Source organism: Lissotriton helveticus, chromosome 6, assembly GCF_964261635.1.
Source record: "Lissotriton helveticus chromosome 6, aLisHel1.1, whole genome shotgun sequence".
NCBI classification, from domain to species: domain Eukaryota; kingdom Metazoa; phylum Chordata; class Amphibia; order Caudata; family Salamandridae; genus Lissotriton; species Lissotriton helveticus.
The window spans coordinates 1,342,469,487-1,342,492,664 of NC_136067.1; the positions used below are offsets into that span (position 1 = coordinate 1,342,469,487).

Sequence of the window (23,178 nt, forward strand, 5' to 3'; positions counted from 1 at the left end):
TGTTATCAATGTAGGCTGTTTTTTTAATCGTGACTATGTGAAAATGCACTACAAAAAAAGTGCACCCCAAGAAAGAAAATGCTATTAGATAAAAAGCGTCCATAAAACTTTTCATCGAACAAAATTTACATTTTTGATTTTGAATTAGGAGATTTTCATACTTATGGTAAAGATTATTTTGTGAAATGAGAAAAATACACTTGCAGAAAATCGTTACAATTGCCTGTACTAAATTCGAAAAAATCTCGACAAAGAAATAGCTTGCACAGACTGCTAAGTAATGTTTTTTGTTATTTGCCTCTTATCTAGATTAGCCTCACTGATTTCTCACACCCAGTAAACATTAGTCAAATATCAGCCACAGCCGGTAGTAGGTGTAACTGCAGGGCGGTGACGTGGGGAGGGGGGGTAGTAATGTATGGATTACGGATTTAACAGGTAAGTAAACATTTAAATAAATAAAACGAATTTCGTTGCGCGCACTGCATCACCAAATGCGATGCAGTGCGCGCAACTAAATTCGTTTTATTTATTTAAATGTTTACTTACCTGTTAAAGTCCGTAATCCATACATTACTACCCCCCACCCTGCCCCTCCCCCTCCCCACGTCACCGCACTGCCGTTACACCTACTACCGGCCGTGACTGTCAAATATCTATCGTTGAAACAATTCCCCTTACGTGTCACACCAACATGGCCTACACCAGGCACGCAACGCCCATTGGGCTCACGGGGCTTCAGTGGAAGAATTAATCCCCCCCCCCCCCCCCCCCCCCCCCCCCCCCAGGAAATATTTTTCAGCCCCCCGAAATTTGGCTTTAGTTTCCCGCCTGGCCTACACTCTTTTTCAGAAGTGATTTTTTGAGTGAGACATGTTTTAAAGTGTCCCAAAATCTTTCTTTCTCAATACTTTGCTTTAGGTTTCACCCTTGGGCAAGAAGTGAAGCCGAGGTGTGCGTATGTATAGCCATGCAGAAAGAAACCTGCTGCAGGTGAAAGAGGCGAGAGGGGAAAATATTTGTGTGGTATTTGCTCTCGAGGCGTTGCCCTCCCTCCTTATTGCAGGCTGACAGAGGGGCAGGTCTCTGTCAGCTCAAACAGGTGGCCAGAAACAGGGAGCGGCTGGGCAGCCTTTCTTCCCTTGCAGCGCACTCACGCTTCAGGTTCTGCTAGTTCGAGTCTGTCTGTCCTGTCGGTGGGCTCTGGCAGGAGGCGCTCACTTGTCCTCTCGCGCTCCTGCTGCTGACTCTATTGGAGAGGACCTCTCAGTCGCCGAGGAAGATGCCTCACCGCTTCCAGGACCCCAACCTGAAGGAGACCCCCCTGCCCGAGAACTCCAAGCCCACCCACTCCTCGGGCAAGACCTTCGAGCAGCTGAAGCAAGAGTGCCAGAGGAAGGGGGTGCTGTTTGAGGACTCCGACTTCCCGGCCAATGAGGCGTCTCTCTTCTACAGCGAGAAGCCCTCCATCCCCTTTGTGTGGAAGCGGCCTGGGGTGAGTGGGGCTGGGCCCTCTTGGTGGCGGGGCGGCCTGGGGTGAGTGAGGCTGGGCCCTCTTGGTGGCGGGGCGGCCTGGGGTGAGTGGGGCTTGGCCCTCTTGCTGGCGGGACGGCCTGGGGTGAGTGGGGCTGGGCACTCTTGGTGGCGGGGCGGCCTGGGGTGAGTGAGGCTGGGCACTCTTGGTGGCGGGGTGGCCTGGGGTGAGTGGGGCTGGCCCCTTTTGGTGGCGGGGGGGCCTGGGGTGAGTGGGGCTGGGCCCTCTTGGTGGCGGGGGGGCCTGGGATGAGTGGGGCTGGGCACTCTTGGTGGCGGGGGGGGGGGCCTGGGGTGAGTGAGGCTGGGCACTCTTGGTGGCGGGGGGCCTGGGGTGAGTGAGGCTGGGCACTCTTGGTGGCGGGACGGCCTGGGGTGAGTGAGGCAGGGCACTCTTGGTGGCGGGGCGGCCCTGGGGTGAGTGAGGCTGGGCACTCTTGGTGGCGGGGCGGCCCTGGGGTGAGTGAGGCTGGGCACTCTTGGTGGCGGGGGGGCCTGGGGTGAGTGGGGCTGGGCCCTCTTGGTGGCGGGGCGGCCTGGGGTGAGTGAGGCTGGGCCCTCTTGGTAGCGGGGGGGCCTGGGGTGAGTGAGGCTGGGCCCTCTTGGTAGCGGGGGGGCCTGGGGTGAGTGGGGCTGGGCCCTCTTGGTGGCGGGGCGGCCTGGGGTGAGTGGGGCTGGGCCCTCTTGGTGGCGGGGCGGCCTGGGGTGAGTGGGGCTGGGCCCTCTTGGTGGCGGGGGGGCCTGGGGTGAGTGGGGCTGGGCCCTCTTGGTGGCGGGGTGGCCTGGGGTGAGTGAGGCTGGGCACTCTTGGTGGTGGGACGGCCTGGGGTGAGTGAGGCTGGGCCCTCTTGGTGGCGGGGCGGCCTGGGGTGAGTGAGGCTGGGCACTCTTGGTGGTGGGACGGCCTGGGGTGAGTGAGGCTGGGCACTCTTGGTGGTGGGACAGCCTGGGGTGAGTGAGGCTGGGCCCTCTTGGTGGCGGGGGGGCCTGGGGTGAGTGGGGCTGGGCCCTCTTGGTGGCGGGGTGGCCTGGGGTGAGTGGGGCTGGGCCCTCTTGGTGGCGGGGTGGCCTGGGGTGAGTGAGGCTGGGCACTCTTGGTGGTGGGACGGCCTGGGGTGAGTGAGGCTGGGCACTCTTGGTGGTGGGACGGCCTGGGGTGAGTGAGGCTGGGCACTCTTGGTGGCGGGGCGGCCCTGGGGTGAGTGAGGCTGGGCACTCTTGGTGGTGGGACGGCCTGGGGTGAGTGAGGCTGGGCACTCTTGGTGGCGGGGCGGCCCTGGGGTGAGTGAGGCTGGGCACTCTTGGTGGCGGGGCGGTCTGGGGGGAGTGAGGTTGAGCCCTCTTGGTGGCGGGGCGGTCTGGGGGGAGTGAGGTTGAGCCCTCTTTGTGGTGGGGCGACCTGGGGTGAGTGAGGCTGGGCCCTCTTGGTGGCGGGGAGGCCTGGATACCTGGGTGGGTGAGGTCCCCACTCCATGTACTTCTATGGGGGTCCTTATGCCCCTGTCTCAGTCTGGCCATGTGTCCACTAATCACCTTACCTCACACTTGGAGGAACTGTTGCACCACAAAGTAATAGCAGGGGCCTTTCCACCAAAACCGTAGACATAAGAAAGATGATTTATAATTGGTGAGGATGAGGGAACACAGAGAGTATTAGTTAAATTGCTGTGGTACTCTTTCATTCTGCAGTGGTATTGGGCTGCCAAACTCAATGTGCTGCTTTTGAAAAGTCTCTCCCAAGCTCCTTTGCTGGTCTGTTTCTCCTGAAAATAACAGAATGACGTGCAGGTTTGAGAGATGCTCGGTCATTGACAATTTGAAGCTGAGAGAGTTTCTGGAAAGTTACACCTGTTTGCCAACAAGAGACGTTTTAAGGCAGGGCAAAGTGGGCTCTGGCCCAGGGCCCCAGCCTTTCAAGGGGCCCTCAAATAGATCCAGCTCTCTTCTGCCGGGGGTCTAGTTCTGGTGATTTTGAATAATTCTTAAACAGATTGTTTTAAATACCGTTATTACCTTAATTTATTTTTTATGTGGGTGATGTGTGAGTCTATTACAAACATTTTGCAAAGAAATGTTTTTGTTTGTTTCATACAACATCCATAAAAAAAGTTTATTTTAGATCAAAACACGACCTGGCATATGAGAAATGGGAGAGTGTCACGGATATTATTAGCAGCAATATGAGTGAACTGCTCCTGTTCACAGTATTGAAAACACACATCACTAGCCCTGAATATTAGATGTAAACACATTCATAATTTTGCCCAGTCCATTGTCAGTAACCTGGCCATAAAGGAGCTGAAACTGGATCTTAAATTCAAAACTGTTCTGAACAGGGGCTTCCAAAATACGTTTCGCCAGGGCCCCAAAATCCTTAAGATGTCCCTGTTGCCATCTCCAGTGCTAAGTATCTGTTGATACTTACATACCTCCTTTTCTGTACAGCCCTTCTCTGTATTTGTGCAGATCTTTGCTTCTTCATATGCTTGTACGTCTGAGAACTATTTCAAACATTCTACTAGGGCCCTATAATGTTCTCGCTGTTTACTTCTGTTCTTGCCCCCTCATCTCCCCACACAGCATGCTCACTTCTTAAAATATAGTAACCTGGAGATTGTGTTTAAAGGAAAACCTAAAAAGTCCTTCTTTTATCAGAAGGTACATTTGTTTTACCTGTTTTCATTTGAATTTATTTCAAAGATATGTTTTCGTTGAAAACGTGTGGTCCTATACATTAAGCTTTTTTGTATTTTATTTGGTTTGATAAATTGTATCAGTGAGAAGTACATGTTTATGCCTGAACCCTAAGCAAACAATGATGGTGGCACAGTATCACACATGGTTCAGAACTCTACTACTTTAGTTGTGGCCCCTAGCATCATCTGCATCTGCCCTCTCTCTGGTTGTATCCGCTTTGGGACTTCAGTCCTTTACTCTACTGCCTGCCATATTGATAGACGTACCTTTAGCCCTCACTCCTTGTCCCTTGACCTGTCATTGTGCCTTGAGATGGGGCTGAGGCAGGGATGTCAACGAGTTAAGATGAATGCAAGATGGCGGCCTGCATCCTGGTCGGCTTCACCCCCAGCTGACTACCTGCCATGCCACGCCCCTTGACTCACCCCCACGCCATTGTACATCACAGAGAAAGGAAGGGGCTAACATGGAGACAAAGGTAAAGTCCAACCCCAATTCCAAACTATTGACTAATTTTCAATGCTAACTGACTTGTTGAATTTGTAAATAGATGTGTCCCATATTTGTTGCTATTGTAGCATAAAATGAGGGGCCTATTTATTAAAAAGTAACACAGCTTAGCAAGTCACCTTGATGTGCTGCGCTGTGCTGCATTACAAGGAAAGGGGAGAAATACACCCTAATTAACACAATACGGTGCATCCCTGCCTTTTCCCCAGCACTGGAGCACAATGGGCTGCCTAAAGCCAACACATGCACCCTTGAGGCATATTCCTCTTTCTATGTGTGCTGCATTCATGGAAAGAGAAAGTTAAAGTGGAGAAATAAGGATCTTTCTTCTCGTAACGCCTCCCCTAGGAAGGCCTAGCTTTTTGGCGCATTCCCATGTCTACCAGTAACGGTAAATTTGGGAATGCTTCAAAATCCATGGGACCACCCATGGGACGCCTCCCTCGGGTAGAGTAACGCAATGCAGCGATTTACACTGTGGCGTTACTCGTAATTTATCAATGCACAGAGGGCCACACAAAGTGGCCTTACATGGCTTGATAAATCGTATTTTAGGGTTTGTGTTGCGCATTCACCACGTTGAGTGGTGCAAGCGCGATACAAACCTTTGATAAATATGCCCCCGAGCTTTGTTTCAGGTCTGGGAGGGGAAGATATAGTCATTTGGAGGCCATGTATATTTTTACGTAAGGTAGAAAAAAGGCCTTTCAGTTCTTATCGGCTGTAAAATTTTGTGCCAATCTCCATGTGTAAAACACGACACACCCTGGAGGCGTGCTCACTTGTCAGTGACGTGTCAGTGTGTAAAGTCTCTGATTCATTCCTTAAATGATACCAGGATTGTGAATTTTGGATACATCCCAAGTGCACCTTCCTTCATTCAATACGGCGCAGCAATCAGCAAATATTGGATAAGTGCTTTACATGAGGGTGGTGTCAGTGTTGAAGGGACGAGGGTCATTTCCTGAGTGGCAAGCAAGACTCACCATACTAGTAAAACGAAGCGAGTGTAGCGCTTAAGTAGGACGGATTGCATTGGGTTAATAAAGTGTGCAGTTTGCTGTCATTTCAAAAGTTCTAATTCGTATTATGATACCTTAAGTCCATAGGCATTCAAATCTGTATTTGTGGTTCACCTTTTTAAATCACTTAAAACATGAAGGTGTAAAAAGCTGGAGAGCTAGAATTCTTGTAGCTGAAAAAGTTTAGTTGGCAACCAGTCTCTAAAGCTTAGAAAGAAAAGAAAAACAGCACCTCCTGGGTTCAGTAGCCTGGTTTGCCTCGCGCACATTTTAAAGTAACCTTCGAGGCTTACTTGTGCCCTTCATATTGTGAAAATATGCACTTTATCCAAGGCCACCGCCATTAATGGATTCTCCGATCAGATTTTTTTTGCAAAAACTATGGATTTACCACACTTGCAGCATAATCCACACCGGCTGCATGAATTCCAGAGTCCGAGAATATGTGATTCAGATTTAAACGGATCAAAGGTTCATTCAAAAGATCACAAGTGGTGGCACACCGTGGCAGACCCTTTGCACCGTTACCTTTCGTTTGGTGTGTGCTGCCTTCCGGTGTTAAACTGGTACTAATCACACTACACTTTTGCCTGAACTGTAATCATTTGCGTTGAAATGATAGCAGCCAAACAGTACAGCAACAGAATATGCCGCACAATCATGGACGGGTCGGGCTGGTCTGTTCCCATGAGGCACAGGGTCAGACTGATTTGCATATGGCCATGTCTGAACTGGGATGGCAGAGTGGGCTAAAGAACGGTGATGGATTAAACCCAGATCTGTTGACTGGGTGTGAGTGTTTGATTGGTTCAGATGCTCCGTCCATCACCACCCCCTTTTGTACCGCACAATCATGGACGTCACATCACCAAAATACCAGGGGTAACGGAAGTGACTTCACTTGCCCTTTGACCTTCACTTTCACTCACACATACTTATACACACACACAGCCTATCCAAACACTCTCACATAAACACGCTCAAAAGTGCAAGCACGCACACAACATACATACATACATTTAAAAGCTTTTTTTTATTTTTAATTAACTCAGCCGCCAGGGAAAGTCATAATCCAGCTATTTGTACTCCATTTTAAAATAAACTAAAAGCAAATAATGTAATATTTTTCACTACTTAGTATAATAAAAAATTGTCAAAAAACAAGTAGAGTGAAGCCCCGCCGACATCCATAAGGAGGAGCTGCGTCTGTTCCTGGCACTGATTTTGCTAGGGGTCGCAAAGGCAGTGCCAGGGGTCACAAGGGGCATGCTAGGGGTCGCAGCTGCAACCCCTTCATGACGTCCATGCGCACAGTCTGCTTTTTTAGGTCTCGCCTGTCGATGCGCATGCGCATCGAGCTTGCGAGCCTATTGCGGCTCAAACAACGTTTAACTACGAAGCAAGGAATCGTGGCGATTCCTTGCAGTGCCCGTGACTTTTAAGCTCAATGCGCATGTGCATTGAGCTTAAAAGCGCGTGCACAGCCGCCCGCATTCCTCCGACACCTTTGAAGTGAAGCTTAGCTTCACTTCAAAGGCCCGGCTTCTTCACACCCACATGCCATTCTCGCTCTCCCCGCTCCGCTCCGCCCCCTCCCCTGCCCGGCCGGCTTCTTCACACCCACATGCCGCTCTCGCTCTCCCCGCTCCGCCCCCTCCCCTGCCCGGCCCGGCTTCTTTACACCCACATGCCGCTCTCGCTCTCCCCGCTCCGCCCCCTCCCCTGCCCGCCGTGTGACCTCGGCTTACACTCACCCCTCCTTTCTCCCCTTTAGGCTGCTTTCGGATGCTTTGTTCGCAGCTTGTCATTTACTTTTGCATTGTGGGCGTATTATGATTCCTCATCAACATTCACTTGGATGAGTCAGAACATATTGGCCCTCAATATGGTAAACTTGAGCAATTATTGATTTAGCTGATCCAGTCCTTTTTCTGTTTGATTGTTTAACAGCACCACACCCATAATCTTTACTGTCCTAAATAGTCAGAAATCGTCAAGTAGAAGTGGGAGAAGGTCTGGTCTCAGTGGCGCAAATACAGAGGGAGTTGAGGTGCCTAAAAGTGTGTATTAAATGTATGGATGTATAATCGATCTTGCCTGTTTCATATACATCTAAAGTTGCCGCTCTGGCCATAAACTCTTGTAGCCGACCCTAGGGTCGCTCTTGGGGGTCGATGAATGTACTTGACATCCAACAAATGTTACACAAATTGACAACTGTATTGCATGCATGATTAACAATGAAAAGTATGTATTCAACTTGAGCTTGTTTTAATAAAAAAGATTTTGGGATTAAAGATCTTGCCCTAGCTTCTTGTATGCATGGTGGGGAAAGCTGTGATGAGTCCGGGGAACTAATGTGCATACTGGACCATGCAGTTTTGTTTTCCACCTTTAAAATGATTCTAATGTTTTAGGAGAGGACGCTTTGCAGTCTGGGACTAGTAGTTTCAGGTTTTACCATTACAAATAAGGCCATATACATCTCGCTAGGCAATCTCCTGTTCTTAAAGCATGGTGATGGTGCCATTGCACAGTTAAAAGTACAAAATAACAATAGCACGTTGCAGGGCTCCACTTAGTAGTTATTGAGCCGACTTCACTATTGGGGGTAACTGAATAACGAGAGAAAGCTGGGTGGATTTAAGCATCGTAGTTCATCCAGTCACAGACAGATGACCCGCGTCGTATATAACCGCCTCAGCCCGCCTTAACTATATTTTGTTTCAAACTGTAATTTATATTCTAGACCGGCCTGACTTGTAGGTCCTGATTAATGTAAAACCTGAAACTACATGTCCCACAATGCTTGTGCGTTGCTGAGACTAGAAGGCAGTGTCACATGGATGCATTTGGGCAAATCCTAGTAATTCCGTCGTTAATCTGCTTCAGCGCCACGATCCGGAAATAATGCGCTGCATTAATACAAATGCAGTGAGCAGTGTTAGCTTTTCTCGGCTCCTTTCCCCTCCCCCAGGTGCATATCCCACATTCCTGCAAAACAAAAGTTGCTATAGTTTCTAAAATCAACAGGCACCCTAAGTGTGTGTTCCCGTGCGTCCATGTAAATGTGTGATGGTATTGTAAATATGCAAAATATAGCTTTAGCAAATTATTACCTGCTTTATGTTCCTATTTAGAACAAAAATTCCTTTTTTATGTGAAAATAAATTCAGTTTTAGCAAACTAAAAGTGTTTGGAAGGTTAGTCTTGGTGTTTATGTATTCAAGGCTTTACAGCGACTCACTGGCACACGGCGCTGCTTGCAGTTAAGTTACTCTCCCGTATATCTTCCCCAAACACCTACCGCCCCTCACGGCTTGTTATTTAAGAGTAAGGTTGTTCGTAATTGTGCCACTACACCCATTTTGTGAAAAAAAAACTCACTCCCTTACATAAAGAACAAAATGCTGCGCTGCAGGAAATAACTGATTACACTGATTACACGCCCAAAAGGACATTAAGCTGTCAACAGATATACAATCCAGAGCGAAACATAATACGAAAATAAACCGCAAAGCAAAATACGGGCTTTCCTACTCCGCTTACCCAGGCTCTTCCTAGGTGGCTTCCCCCTTTCATTTCACTGCGTTTCCATAGGCCTTTTTCAAATTTTTTCCTCTGGCTGTTTTCTCTCCCATCCCCCCCACTTTCTGTCGCTCCACACCCGTTTCCAAATATAATGTCCTGCTCCAACTGCTAATCCAGGAGGTGCCTGCCCCCCCGCAGCTCTCCAGTTTGCGCTTCAAGTCTGGGATCCAGTGTAGATCGATTCATAGAGCAGGACAGCCAGGGAAGTAATGCTGCCAGCAGCTACTTTTACCTACCTCACTTGGCCCTGCTGCCTCCTACCTATCTGCTCTACGTTCTATCTCAGGGGTCAACAGTGGACACTGCCAACACTCTAACAGCTGCCATTAATACATAAACAGTGAACAGTACCATCACAGCACTAACTAGGAGTGGCGTGCTACTGTAACCGCACAGCTGTGTCTACCGCAGTGATAACACACTAATAATGGGCACTAACAACACTACACGTTCACTGACAGCTGCCATTCCATATTGGGCGCAAGTATCCGCTTGCTTACTGTAATATGTTCTCTTAGCCTGGCATATTTCTTTGTGACCCGAGCTGGGTTGCTGCAGGTTGGCGTCTGCACTTTCCCCCAAATAGTTCCCATGTGTACAATTAATAACACTCACCCTCACTCACCCTCACTCACCCTCAAACCCTCACCCACACTCACCCTCACCCTCACTCACCCTCACCCTCACTCACCCTCACTCACCCTCACTCACCCTCAACCCCTCACCCTCACTCACCCTCAACCCCTCACCCTCACTCACCCTCACTCACCCTCACTCACCCTCACTCACCCTCACTCACCCTCACTCACCCTCACCCACCCTCACCCACCCTCACCCTCACTCACCCTCACCCTCACTCACCCACCCTCACCCACCCTCACCCTCACTCACCCTCACTCACCCTCACCCTCACTCACCCTCACCCTCACTCACCCTCAACCCCTCACCCTCACTCACCCTCAACCCCTCACCCTCACTCACAACACATATTGTGTTACAATAGGTGTCACATTTGCGAAAGATAAAACTATCTAGAGATGTAGCATAACGACCAGAGCTGCCATATAAGTCACATAAATACAAAACATGTTGCATTCCAAATGCTATAGGTGTCACATTCGCAAAAGTTATAACTATTGGCATTGTAAATGACAAAGCCATCAATTTAGCAATTTTAACAACGAAAAAATAAATAAATTGTCATTTACAAGACCAATAACTACAACTTTTCTAATGCGAAACCTATTGCATTGCAACGTCACTCACCCACGCAACGTCACTCCCACACGCAACGCCACTCTCACACGCAACGCCACTCTCACACGCAACGCCACTCTCACACGCAACGCCACTCTCACACGCAACGCCACTCTCACACGCAACGCCACTCTCACACGCAACGCCACTCTCACACGCCACTCATCCACGCAACGCCACTCATCCACGCAACGCCACTCATCCACGCAACGCCACTCATCCATTTGCAAAACGAAAAAAGTTAAACTCTTCTATTGCGAGACCTATTGCATTTTCAATGCTTGTTTCTTGCTGCATACTGTTAGTCAAATCTGCCCCATCCTTTGGTTCTTCATAGCTGCAGGGTTTCAATGGCCCTCAGCCTATCACAAGAAGGCGGCAGTGCAGGGCGCAGACACAAGCCCTGTCTGATGACACAACAGGCTCCGTGGGAAGCTGTGCGGCTGTCTTGTCGATGTAAGCGGGCACTGCCGCAAAAATGTCAGAAAGCCTCTCTTCCAGGGATTTTAGGGAAGTTCAGGAGCACAAAGTGCTGGGAGGAGTTCGCGAACAGTCAAAACAGCCACACCTGACACGGATTAATGATTCCCTGAGGAAATGTACCGAGTTAAAACCGCAGGCGTGCATCGACAGCGGCTGGATGTACACACCGCTTGTTTCCTCAGTTTATTTTGATAGCTTGGTTGGTTTTCACATCCGTGAATGATGGTTTGTGTAGCACTAGGTTCATGTCTGTTTTACAAGTTCGCTTTAGTTTAGGCAAACGGCTATGATTGAGCCTTTCCAAGAACATCAGTTAGCTGGAACAGGGGTTGCAGCTGCCAGCCCTGGCTTGCACCTGCTCCTCGTGGTCTCAAGCAATGGGAAATAGTGGTGGTGGCTTGGGGGGGGGGGGAATAGAAAGGAAACTGCGCCCTAGGAACCCTATTCACGTTCTGTCTTTTCTGCTCCTTGCTTTTGTCCTGCTCCTCGGCAGCAGCAGGGCTACGGGTGAGACAAGTGTCCAACTTGTGTTGAAATTGGTGGTGAAAAGGGGAAACATCCTTTACAACGCAACTTTTACCACGCAGTGCCTTTACGACGCAACTTTTACAACGCAAACCATTACAACGCATTGCGCTGGGGGGCGCTCTAGGATAGGGAATACGTTTAATTTACTATCCAACACCTTCCCTAGTGTCCACGGGGACTGGAGTTGGAATAGTAAATTAAACTTTTCACTATCCAGCACCCCAAAGCGCTATGCGTTGTAAAGGTTTTCGATGTAAAAACCGCGTTGTAAAGGCATGCGATGTAAAAGCATGCGTTGTAATGTCATACATCCGGTTAAAAGGCGTGCGATATAAATTCCCCTCAATGCTTACATTTGTAAAAAAAAATATGTATATAAGTGCAGGGGCCCTGGTTGTTCTTAGGACCCCGCTGCTGTCACCGCCGAGTGCTGGCATTGCACACTACCAAACCTGCCTGGTATTGATTCCTCCCCATGCCTCTTTCTTTCTTCACATCTTGTCTCTTAGTTTCAATCTTGCAGGTTATTTTAATGGCTGCCCTCTACCTTTGTCACCCTTTTCTCCCCCTTGACTTGGGCTAGTGCAGTGTTGAAGTTGAAAAATAAGCTCCAGTCCCAAAAAAGTGCCCACCACCTTCAACTATCTGCAAAGATTAGAGACTAGTTCCCCTACCACTGTGTTGAACAGGCACCCATGTGTATTGCTTTGCATTGTGTACGCCCTCTGACTGCCATGCACAAATTAACAAATACTAATATATATTCATAGTTTTCAGGACTGCAATAAGATTGCTGCTCCACCTCTCTGACCACCACCATCCATCGTCCACACACCAAAGTGACACCTGAGTCAGAACATACCCCACCAATGCGCTTGGTGGCACCTCAAGAGCAAAATGATGCATTCTGAAGGCAAAATGAACACAACAAATGGGGTAATGGGACTGATTAACTTTCTTTGGCTGACACTACTTATCAGCTCCCATCCCGTTAGTCTTAATAGAACTCAAAGTAGTAGGCCTCTGAAAGTGAATGCCCGACTCCATTTTATATGTTCTTAAGCATTTGCTGCAGAAGGAGCAAACCTTGGATACTTTGTGCTCACCAATGCCGAATTATGCTGGTTCGTACTTAATGTGGGTTTTCACACCCAGCTCGTGCTCTCATCTTCAGGATCTGTGTCTGGCTACTGGAAGACCATATAGCGTTTGGGATCCTTTAGGGTCCTCGAAGCGAGATTGCCCATCGAATCACAGACGTGGTGTGATCTGGCAGGTTACCCTTTACTGTGAACCCTGCCCACTTTTTCCACTTATGTGCAACTTTTGGGATCATAAAAACACACTCCAAGAAGCTTTTTTCTGATCTACTCAGTATCAACAACTGCAGTTGGAAAATGTTGCTAATAAATAGGCGAAATTGGCATTGGTCTCCAATAAAGACAGAATAAAACATAAGTCGTCTTTCAAGTGTTCACCTGTAAAAATAAGTGCTGCCCATTGCTGTAGCTGCTGCAGTCCAGACACTGTGGTGTACTTTCTTCCCGTCTTTTCAAACCTCCACATTCAACAATTGCTCTGAATTCTGGGAGCGTTCTGGTATGAAGCATCTGTTTTAGCGGCGGGAGTGAGTTTGTCAGACACCCTAAATAAATTACATTTTGGGAGATATGATATTTTGGCAAAGAATACAAAATTGTCCAAAAGTGGCAGCATTTTGTAGATTTGCGTACATAGGTTCTTGCATTACACATCGTGCATGGCGCACGCTTTATTTTTCTCTTTCCCAAAAGGCTTGTCGCACAGAAATCTTCTTGATCATAACTGAATAGTTGGTTCAGGTACTATGAAAGCGCGAATAGCAATTTTAAGAAAATTGACCTAAAAAATATGGACAGGTGTTCACTGCGGCACTGTGGTGAATGATGTGTCAGAAGACATGGATCTCTTGCTCACGGCACCTGCAGGTACAAATTTGACAGCGCTTAGTTGCTAATAAGGCAGATGCTCCTCTTGGACTATCCCAGGCAGAGTAGAAAGATAAATGGGTTGGGTAGGCTTATCATTTTGGGACAAAAGAGGTACCTTAGAGTTTGGTGGAGTGGGTTAACCACCATAAATAGGTGGTTCACCTGCTCCGTTAAACCGGTTGTATCCTCTCCTCATTTATTTTGAGATGTGGAGCCGCATGGTTTCCACTAGCAACACCTTAGCTGACTTATGACTGTCTAATATGGGGATTGTTTCTAAAAATTAAAAACAAATGCTGAACGAGCCAAGGAGAGCATGGCAGCTTGCACTTTATTAGTAATCACACATGCTGAGGTGACTAATATACTTTGGTCACAAAGATCTCTGCTAGGTAGGTGGGGATCTCAAAATGTAGAGGGTGGTCCTCCACCAGGAGAGTGGAGGCCAAATACCTAGCAGGCAGGCAGCCCCCAAAGGTCTAAAGGACCTCTATTATCAGACCGGTTTGTGTTTGTTTGACCCCCTTCTTTAAGGCCATTGGCTGGTTAAAAAATGATAAAATGTTACTCCGAGGGCCCTAAAGTGTGACAGCCCCACTAATTAGGCCTTGGCGCAAACATTTTCACTCCATCTAAATAAGGACCATCCCACTTCATCTCTCCTAGCACTTGTTCCCTTCTCTGCCCAAGCTGTCAGAACTTGCAAGCAGTTGTTAGTGCACAGGTGGTGGTGGTGCCCGCAACCAACATGTGAAGGACATGACAACATGATCCACTGAGAACCTCGGTACACTCCTCGCTAAGAGGTGCTTGCGATTCTCAGGTTATTGACTTTAGATTCTGAGAGGCTAGCAAGGTCTACCCAAAGTCATACCTGCACTAGCGTCTTTGACGCATGGTACACAGGAGAGCTTAGAAAAGACAGAGGGCCTGACTCTTCCGAAAGCTCTTTAATGGGCAGGTTAGTGCAACATTTCTTTGAATAAAACCTTATAACCTTCCACTGCTTCTAGCTTCTTGCGGGGTTAAGCACCATAGAAATTCTGCAATACACAAGGCTCCTTTTTGGAGACTCCTCGGTCAATTATGACACTGTTTTTCAAAGGCTACCAAGAGAGAGATCTAAAGCCTTGACTTACGGCTTGATGGTAATAACGGAAAGGTATAGAATGGATTTTTTTAAACATTTTGCTGCCTTTCTGTATTTAAACACATGTACAAATAATATGAATAACACTTTAATAATAGTGCTTCAATATGCACGTCTGCCCTTTTCATGCACTTCTACCGTTTCCAAATGCCCTAAATAACAGCTGCTACAATTGCCTAATTTAATAGTACTCAATTTACCGACGTTAGGAGGATAGAAGGCTGTGTTGGCCTTGCTAATATTAAACTTATGAAGTGCATCTCACAGAAGATATCAGCAGCCAATGTTTCACTCAATGAGTAATTCTGCTAAGATCCACATCGCTGCACATTGTAATCCTACATGCGGAAATCATCTTCATACGAGGTCCTTCAAAAGTATTCACAAATACACCATAAAAACACCACCACCCAAAATCGGGAGGTATTCATTTGTAACCCTCCTAAGAAGGGCACCATTCACAAATCTGATCATGCTGATATCAACAGGGATGCTTCTCTACAAGATCTGCGGAGAGGCAGTCGCATTCATGGGTTTGTAATAAATAAAAGGGACAGCCCAATGACCCTGGGGCAAGGCAATCAATAAAGAAAAAACAGTGGTACCTTATTGGGAAGTGTAAGCCTCAACTTCCTCAGCAACCATGGACAATCATAATTAGATTGGCTTCAACGGGAATCAAATCAGATTTATTCAATTCAATAAATGACATCAAGAAGAAAAACATCTTTGTGAACACATTGTATCACACAGTAACTCCACAACGAAGGCGGCACAGTGAAAGGGAAATGGGTGAACTTAAGTGCGCAAGTGGTATATACAAAACATATGAACAAGACTCGTGGCTGAAACGGATGCAAACTTCATTAACATGTATCAGAATATAATGTTCCACATCATAATTTAAAACCGTGTCAAATGGTATGTTTGTCGACGTTTCGACCCTATTAAATTACTTATATGAGGGTCATCATCAGGACCAACAGGATTGTTGGTTGCACCAATATGTTGTGGTAACCTCTGAAGCGCGATATGTTCCTTGAAAAGCCCTTCATGCAATAGTATGAATATTTTACTCCATCACCCAGCAGTTATGGTGCATTATTTGAAACAGTTAAAGCTTCGCAAACCCTGATCGCTTCAGGGTGGCAGTTGTAGCAAGTTGCCCTGTATCTTTTTTTCATCCTTAAGCATAGCTCATTGCAGACTTTACTGGCGCATAATTCACCATACTTGCTGGGTGGTGGGGTGAAATATTCATAGAATAGCATAGGTTTTCACGGAACCTATGCAGGTTTGAATAAACTTCTTTTAAGAGCAGCAAATATTCTACCTGCGCTTTGTTGTTTCTTCATGTGCTTTTTGCCTTTGAAAAACGGATCAGGTGGGAGTGAACACTGCCCTAGGGTGGAGATATCCAGCACAACTGGCTTTTACGCCACGGTGCTCGGAATGCCGTGGGGCCCCACTGTGGTGCCGCGTCATTCTTTAATCTGGAGTGTCTTTACAGCAGCCACTCCGCTGCAAACAGGTTTAGCTGTCAGTTCGGAAAGGGTGGCTTTACCATGTATTGTCTGTCTAAGTGACTCACGTCGTCTCTCATTCTCCCTTATTCTGGCCCATCTTGAAAAAAAAATATGATTACTAAGGGCAGGGCTAAATGATATTTTTTGAATGTTGTATTTCCTTTTTCTTTGGTACCATCTACTGTCAAAATGCCAACGACCGTATAGGCAATAATAGAGAACGACTGAGGAAATATTCTGTAAGAACTGGGGTCACCAGATCCACTGGGTAGCTTGGCGCGAGCGGGAAGGCATCCAAAAGCTAGGTGTTAAGCAGAAGTGCAGCACACACTCACACTGAGACAGGGAACGCACGCAATAAAATGACACCACACCAGCTAGTCGTTTTAAAACAAGATGCTTTTATCTGGATTTGTCTCATTGCAGGTAAGTAATTCATTATTATAACCACACATCAATGCATCAGGCAACATTTCATTGTAGAAGCATAGGTAAAACCATTCCTTTAAAGATCAACCAACATTTCATTGTATAGGCATGTGCATCAACAGTGGCCTAAACAGATTCAGTAAAAAAAAAACAGCACTTCATGGGTCACTTCGTGATGGAACATTTCCTAGTTGCCATTGAGTACATTACCTTATAAACCAAGGCTTAGGGATAGATCATTAAAACACATGAACCCCTGCTTGTATGGCACATCAATAACATAAACCAGGTTTCCTGCTCAAGGACAGGCTGCAGTGAACACTTCCCTAGCCAGGGGTTAACGTTAGCACCAAAAGCAGTCAACAAGTGAGGCTAATGCCCAGTTCAGGGGACCTGGTGTACTTTCCCCTCTCACCTCAGTGCTGGAGGGCCATCACGGGGTTAATCAGGGCCAACAGGGCACAGCTGCAGTCTCCGGCGGGGAAGGGGCGGTCACGGGGCTGCCTTTCGGGGTTCTGGGGGCTCCTTGGCAGCCCCGCTATCCCTTGGTGTTGTCGCCCTCCACCGGGGGGTGAATTTTCACTTCTAATTCCGGCCCCTTGTCATGTGGGCCGGTCAGGGGCTGCCGGCCCGGCTCCGGCGCTCTTCCCTGGGCCTCCCCGCAGCTTCAGGACGACTCCGGGCCTTCCGGGTCTCTCAACGGCCCGGGAGCCAATCAGGGCACGGTTCCTGGGGGGCGCGGCGCCAAGGCCCAATACGTGCGCGGCCGGTGACGTGGCCGCCGCCCCAGCCACGTGATACCGCCCTTCTCGGCTTCTCTAGGCCCGGCGCGGCCTACCCTGCAATCCCACAGCAGCCCTCCCCCAGGCTCAGGGGGCCGCACGGTGAAAGCGAATGGCGCGAAGTAGGTTGGGCAGGCCCCCGACAGCGCACCCGACGCTGCGCCACACAGCGGACTCCTTTAGCATGGCGCCCGGGCTGCGGCGGTGTTTTACGGCCCAGAGGATCTCCGAGCAGCGCTTCGGGACAGCGCAGGTGACGCCGGGCAGCGGCGGTGATTGGGCACAGCGCTTCGACGCTAAGGCAGCCTCCAGCTTTACCAGCACAGCGCTTAGAAGGCACAGTTCTTAGTTCAGGTGGGGCACAGTTCTTGGCAGGACAGCGCCTAGGGGGGCAGACAGTCCCAACAGCAAGCAGTTCACAGCTGAGGCAGGACAGCGCAGGGGAGCACAGCTCTGGCAGGGAAGCGCTTGGATGATTCAGCGCTGTTACCTGGTTGATCCCCCAGCAGACCTCACAGCAGGTAAGTGGTTCCTTGCGGCGCTGGTCGGTTTCTGCGCCCTTCTTATGTAGTTTCTTGGGGGGAAGAAGAAGGGGGGTTGAGTTGGTGGCTCAGAGGCAGGATGGTTCCCTTGGCTCGCTGGGGGTGGTTCCCTGGGTTCCCCAACGCTGGGCCAGATCAGTGGGTTTGGTAGAGTCCCTCTCCTAACTTAGAAAGCAGTGCCTTGGCCCAGTCAATTCCAGTGGTGTAGGTTCCTCCCCTAGACCCTACCACCTAAACTCCTGCAGAGGTTCCCCCAGGTCCAGTGATGCCCCAACTGACTGGCAGGTTTCTCCTTTCCCCTTATACCCCTAGGTCAGGTGACCACTCTCTAAAGGCGGCAAAGTGTAACCCCTCCCCTATTCCGGAAGGTTCCAGGAGCTTCCACAGTCTAGGCTATGGGCAGAAAAGGCGGGATGGCAGTTCTACTGTATCCTAATGTCCCAGCCTGCTCCTGACTACTAGTGTGTGTTTAAAAAGGCCACTCTGCAGAAGCAGGGGCCTGTGGCAGCCATGTAGTTAGGAGAGAGCACCTGCACCTTAGCACTGATTGGCAGTGGTAAGGCGCCCAGAGACCTAGGTCCAACGAAAAAGGTGGTGGAAAAAACAAGGCAAAGGGCGAAACAAATGGGGTAAGACCACCCTAGGGCTGACGGGTCTAACATATTCCAAAAAATTATGGCGTGGCACAGAAACCTGGAGCTTAATTTCCCCGCAGCAAGAACCCCAACAGAGGGATGTGGTCATCCCGCGACAAAATCCTAGGCCACTACGAACCCCCATGAACCAAAAAAGAGAAGTAAATATACATCCGGTATTTCGCAAGGGACCCACAGAAAGAGCGGCTAAAACAGATCAGAGGAGTTGAATAGAAAGGGGGAGGGACAGAAGCCAAACACGACCACCCACAACAAGCTGAATGTCACCCCCAGAACTTATACCAGCACCTACATGTTGTTGCACTGCCTAAACCTAGAATAAGCACCGCACACTATATGTTTAGTGTTAAATGTTGCAAGGCATAGAAGCAAGGAAGCAATGTAATGTGTAACAAAGATCTAAATATCCCACCAGCCTACCACCAAAGGCTGGGGACCTTGTAACAACAAGACGGCGAAGTTTAAATGTTTTATGTCATATTTTGTAAATGTGAAAAAATCTCAATAAAATTATTTAAAAAAAAAAAAAATCATGTATGTGGAATTAGCACATTGGGACATATTCACAGAGACCTTTTGCAGTACATAAAATACCTCTCCTGCAGCATTCTATTCTCTACTCGTACTTGCCGTTGTTACCAGGCCCTCAAAATAGGAGATATTCCTGGACTGTGGTGTACTTTCTTCCCTTCCTTCCAAACTTCCACATTCAACAATTGCTCTGAATTCTGGGGAATTTTGGGAGATATTACATTTTGGCAAATAATGGAAAATGCTAAAAGTGGAAGCATTTCATTGACATACATACATAGATTATTGCATTACGCACTGTGCATGGCACACAATTTATTGTATTCTTTCCCAAAAGGCTTGCACTCCAGAAATTATCTTATCATAGTTGAAGAGTTGGATCAGGTGCTATGAAAGCATGAATCACAATTTTAAGGACATTGGCCTAAAAAATATATACAGATGTTCACCGCGGCACTGTGGTGGGTGAAGAGTGAGAAGTCCTAGATCTCTTGCTCACTGTACCTACAGGTGCAAACTTCAGAGCGCTTGGATGCTAATTAGACCGATGCTCCTCTTGGACTACCCCATGCAGAGCAGACAGAGTTTCATGGTTTATGTAGGCTGGTCTGTGTACATTTAGTACAAATAGAAAAGGCTGTGACTTCTTTACACTTTTGCTAATAGGGGACCTTTCGGGGGCAATCCACAGAGTCATATAAGAGTGACAAAGCACTGTTAAGCATCCCACGTATCCCATGGGACGCTGACATGGATACAGAACTGTTGGATAGGGAATGGGCGACACTGCTGGCCTACCCGAAAGTAGTGTTGTGTAATGCGCCATTTAAACGTATCCAATACTTAATTATGCAAAGGGCATTTCTAATTCCACACAGAATACCCAAAATGTTCCCCACAGCATCATCAAACTGCCTGAGATGTATAGAAGAGGCAGGGTTTGTGCATATGACATGGGCATGCACGGCACTCACACAATGCTGGACACAAATAGCGCAGGTGCTAACGGATGTGGTAGGTTGGTAGACCTGGAATACGGCAAAGAGCGGCATATTGGGGGCGTATCCTAAATCAAAGTGGTATGAAGTGCAGGCACGACTTGTGAACTTAGCGCTACTGCTAGCAAAGAGGCTCACCACTAGAAGGTGGAAGGCAACAAGACCGCCAAAAATAGATGCATGGAAGGAGGAAGTGGTGAAGTGGACCCTAGCCGAAAGCGCTGCGATACGCAGGGAAAAACAGCGTGGACAGAGGAAAATACCCATAGCAATGACCTGAGATATGCTATGTGAGGCATTCAAAGCGTGGGATGGGACCACTCAAGTGGCAGAAGAAAACCCGGTTGAAATAGCATTGTCGTAGCCGTTAGTCATTCAAGCGTTGGTGTTGCATCATTGGGGGTAATCCCACAAGTAAAAAAGTTAACAGGGTAGAGAAGTGTAATTTGCACAGGTGTGCACTTAAAAGGTACTGTAGTAACCTGTACTGCACAATCAGCACTGTTGTTAAGAATCATGTACATAGAAGTGTACAGCTGGGTATACTTGAGCGAATACCAACTGGGTTTTCAGTTAGTCAACAGGGAGGAGGGAGGGGAGGGGTATAGTGGGTTAGGTTAAGTTTATCAGACATAAACATTGCGAATTCCACTTGCAGATTGGTACATGCAGGAAGAAAGAGCAAGTTGTACGACAGATTAAGGGTATAGGTATGTGAGCACCAATATGCAAGATGTGACTAAAATTGCAAATGCATAATCCAATAGGCTGGTGTTTTAGCCCGTAATTGTAGAATTATACATTAATGATGCCTCAAAATAAGTGTATGTATACATGTGTAAAAAATGCAATAAAGTTTGTGTTAAAAAAAACATTAACATTATGTGAAGGAGTAATCCTGTAGTACGTGAGCACAGCATACCCATAAATGCCTATGTTAATCGACCTTATTTTGCCTGTATGCAGTCCTTCCATCCCTTGAAGCTAAAGCATTCCACTCGTTCCTAAATTCTCCAGTCAGTGAAAAAAGAGTAGGACTGGTTCCACCACAGCCTCCTGGGCAGTAATGGGCTAGATCTCTGCTGCATGGTCAGTCTAGCAATTCAAACAAACAATAACCAAGAAAATAAATAAGGACAGCAAGTAAGGTGGAACCCACTAATGAGACTAAATTAATTTCTACTTTCAACTTGTTTTTATCAGTAGGCTGAAGGCTTCCCTTCTCTTATCTGTTATTGTCCTTAGAATTCACTCCTTGCTTCTCTTCAAGTTGCTGCTCTGCATGATCTTCACATCTAAACCTTTTTGCTTTTACCTAAGGCTCTTGTTAGGTATTCACCAGTTCGGGCTTGTTCTGTTTTTAAAGGGCTCCTTGTATTGTTGATAGTACTGTTCATTATTGCATCAGCTGTAGGTCTGACACTGAACCTACGTAGCCGGCTCGAAAGTGGTCAATGCTGCAGGACAATCATATGCTAAGCGTTTATTTCTTCAGGAGTCCGTACGTATGGATGCGGAATGTCTATAGCACAGATCTCGCCAAAAAGCAGCGGAATGCTGTGGAGGCTCATAGAGGAGCATAAAGTCTGCGAGCGGCTGAAGAAGTAGTTGGTTAATGGAATGTTAATGCATTGTGATGTAGTGTTCTTTAAAGAGGTTCATCTTTAACTGTTTCCTATATTGGAGCAGAGTGGGGGCGGTCTTGGTGGATACGGGGATGGTGTTCCAGCTCCTGGGTGCATTGATGGAAATGTTTTTCTTTCTTGAGGTTTTTCTTTTTACACTTCTCAGTTTTCAGTCTGATGGTGTCCTGACTGCCGGTGTGCCGAGACCCACCAGACATGGTGAGCTTGTCTTTAAGATAAGCAGGTTGTTGGTCATGATGGCTTAGTAAATGATGCAGCTGGTTCTGAAGATGGTGCAGGCCGACAAGGGAAGCCAAAGACTTTCAATGGATACTGATGTAATCATATTTGTTCAGGCCATATATGAGACATGCTGGGGCATGTAGGATACCCTCAAGGGGTACCAGTGTGAAGTCTGCTGGGCCATGGAGCAGATCATCAGTGATGTCACCAGTTATGTCATTTAACACGTTATGAGTGATGTAATAGGTAAACTTATAAGCAGTGATCGGTGAGTGGGCAAGTTATAGTTAACTCTGTAAACTAATACGGAGGAATTTCATAGTTTTTGTTTTTATATGTTAGTTTTCATCTAATTTTAACACCTAACTATAACATCACATTATACTTTCCTTTTTTCAGTAAGTTTCTGGTTTTCTTTTAATGCAAGCTGAGATCTTATTACCATACCTAAATAAAATGTCACTTTAACCTTTGGGTTTTTCAGTGAATTTCCCTTTTCTTTTTAACGTAAGCTAAGATCTTATTACCATACTTAATTATAATGTCACTTTAACCTTTGTGTTTTTTCAGTGCATTTCTGGGGTTTTATAATCTAAGCTAAGGTTCTTTTTCAATACTCTCTATAATGTCACTTTGCCGTTTTTTTTCTCAGTGAATTTCTGGGCCTTTTTAAAAATCATATTCAACGAACGCCACCACTGCACAAGGGCGTCACCCCGTGGCCACCAAACCGCCCACTGCACATGGACAAAGGCTGTGCATAGCAGGGATGTGGCCTTAAGGCCTGACCTCAGGCCACGCCCTATGTCCAACCCCGCCATTGGCACCCAATCTACTACTACACATGGCCTGGGGCTGCAGTCTGTCACCAAACATCAGTCAGCCAACACCCCCCCCCTCGCTGCACATGCCCTTCGGCTGTGTGAAGCGGGGAATAATCAATACCCTGCTGCACACGGCTTGTGGCAGCAGCTTGTGTACATTGCCACTAGGATGGCCAACTCCCTATGTACAACAAGGAGATGGTCAAAGGCCGAGTTCAGGCCAGGCCCTGCACCAAGCCGTCCGCTGTGCATGCTCTTTGGCTGTTCGCAGCAAGATGTTA

General features: G+C 47.5%; 1 protein-coding gene across 1 annotated transcript in view; it reads left to right on the forward strand.

The window, feature by feature from the left end:
• Positions 1-643: 643 nt before the first annotated feature.
• The window catches only part of CAPN9 (calpain 9), a 281,553-nt gene continuing 259,018 nt past the window's right edge, over positions 644-23,178 (forward strand). The window contains exon 1 of the mRNA XM_078649072.1: positions 644-1,495. Within this exon, the coding sequence (XP_078505198.1) occupies positions 1,283-1,495 (213 nt within the window). The 5' untranslated portion in view covers positions 644-1,282. The remainder of the gene's footprint in view (positions 1,496-23,178) is intronic.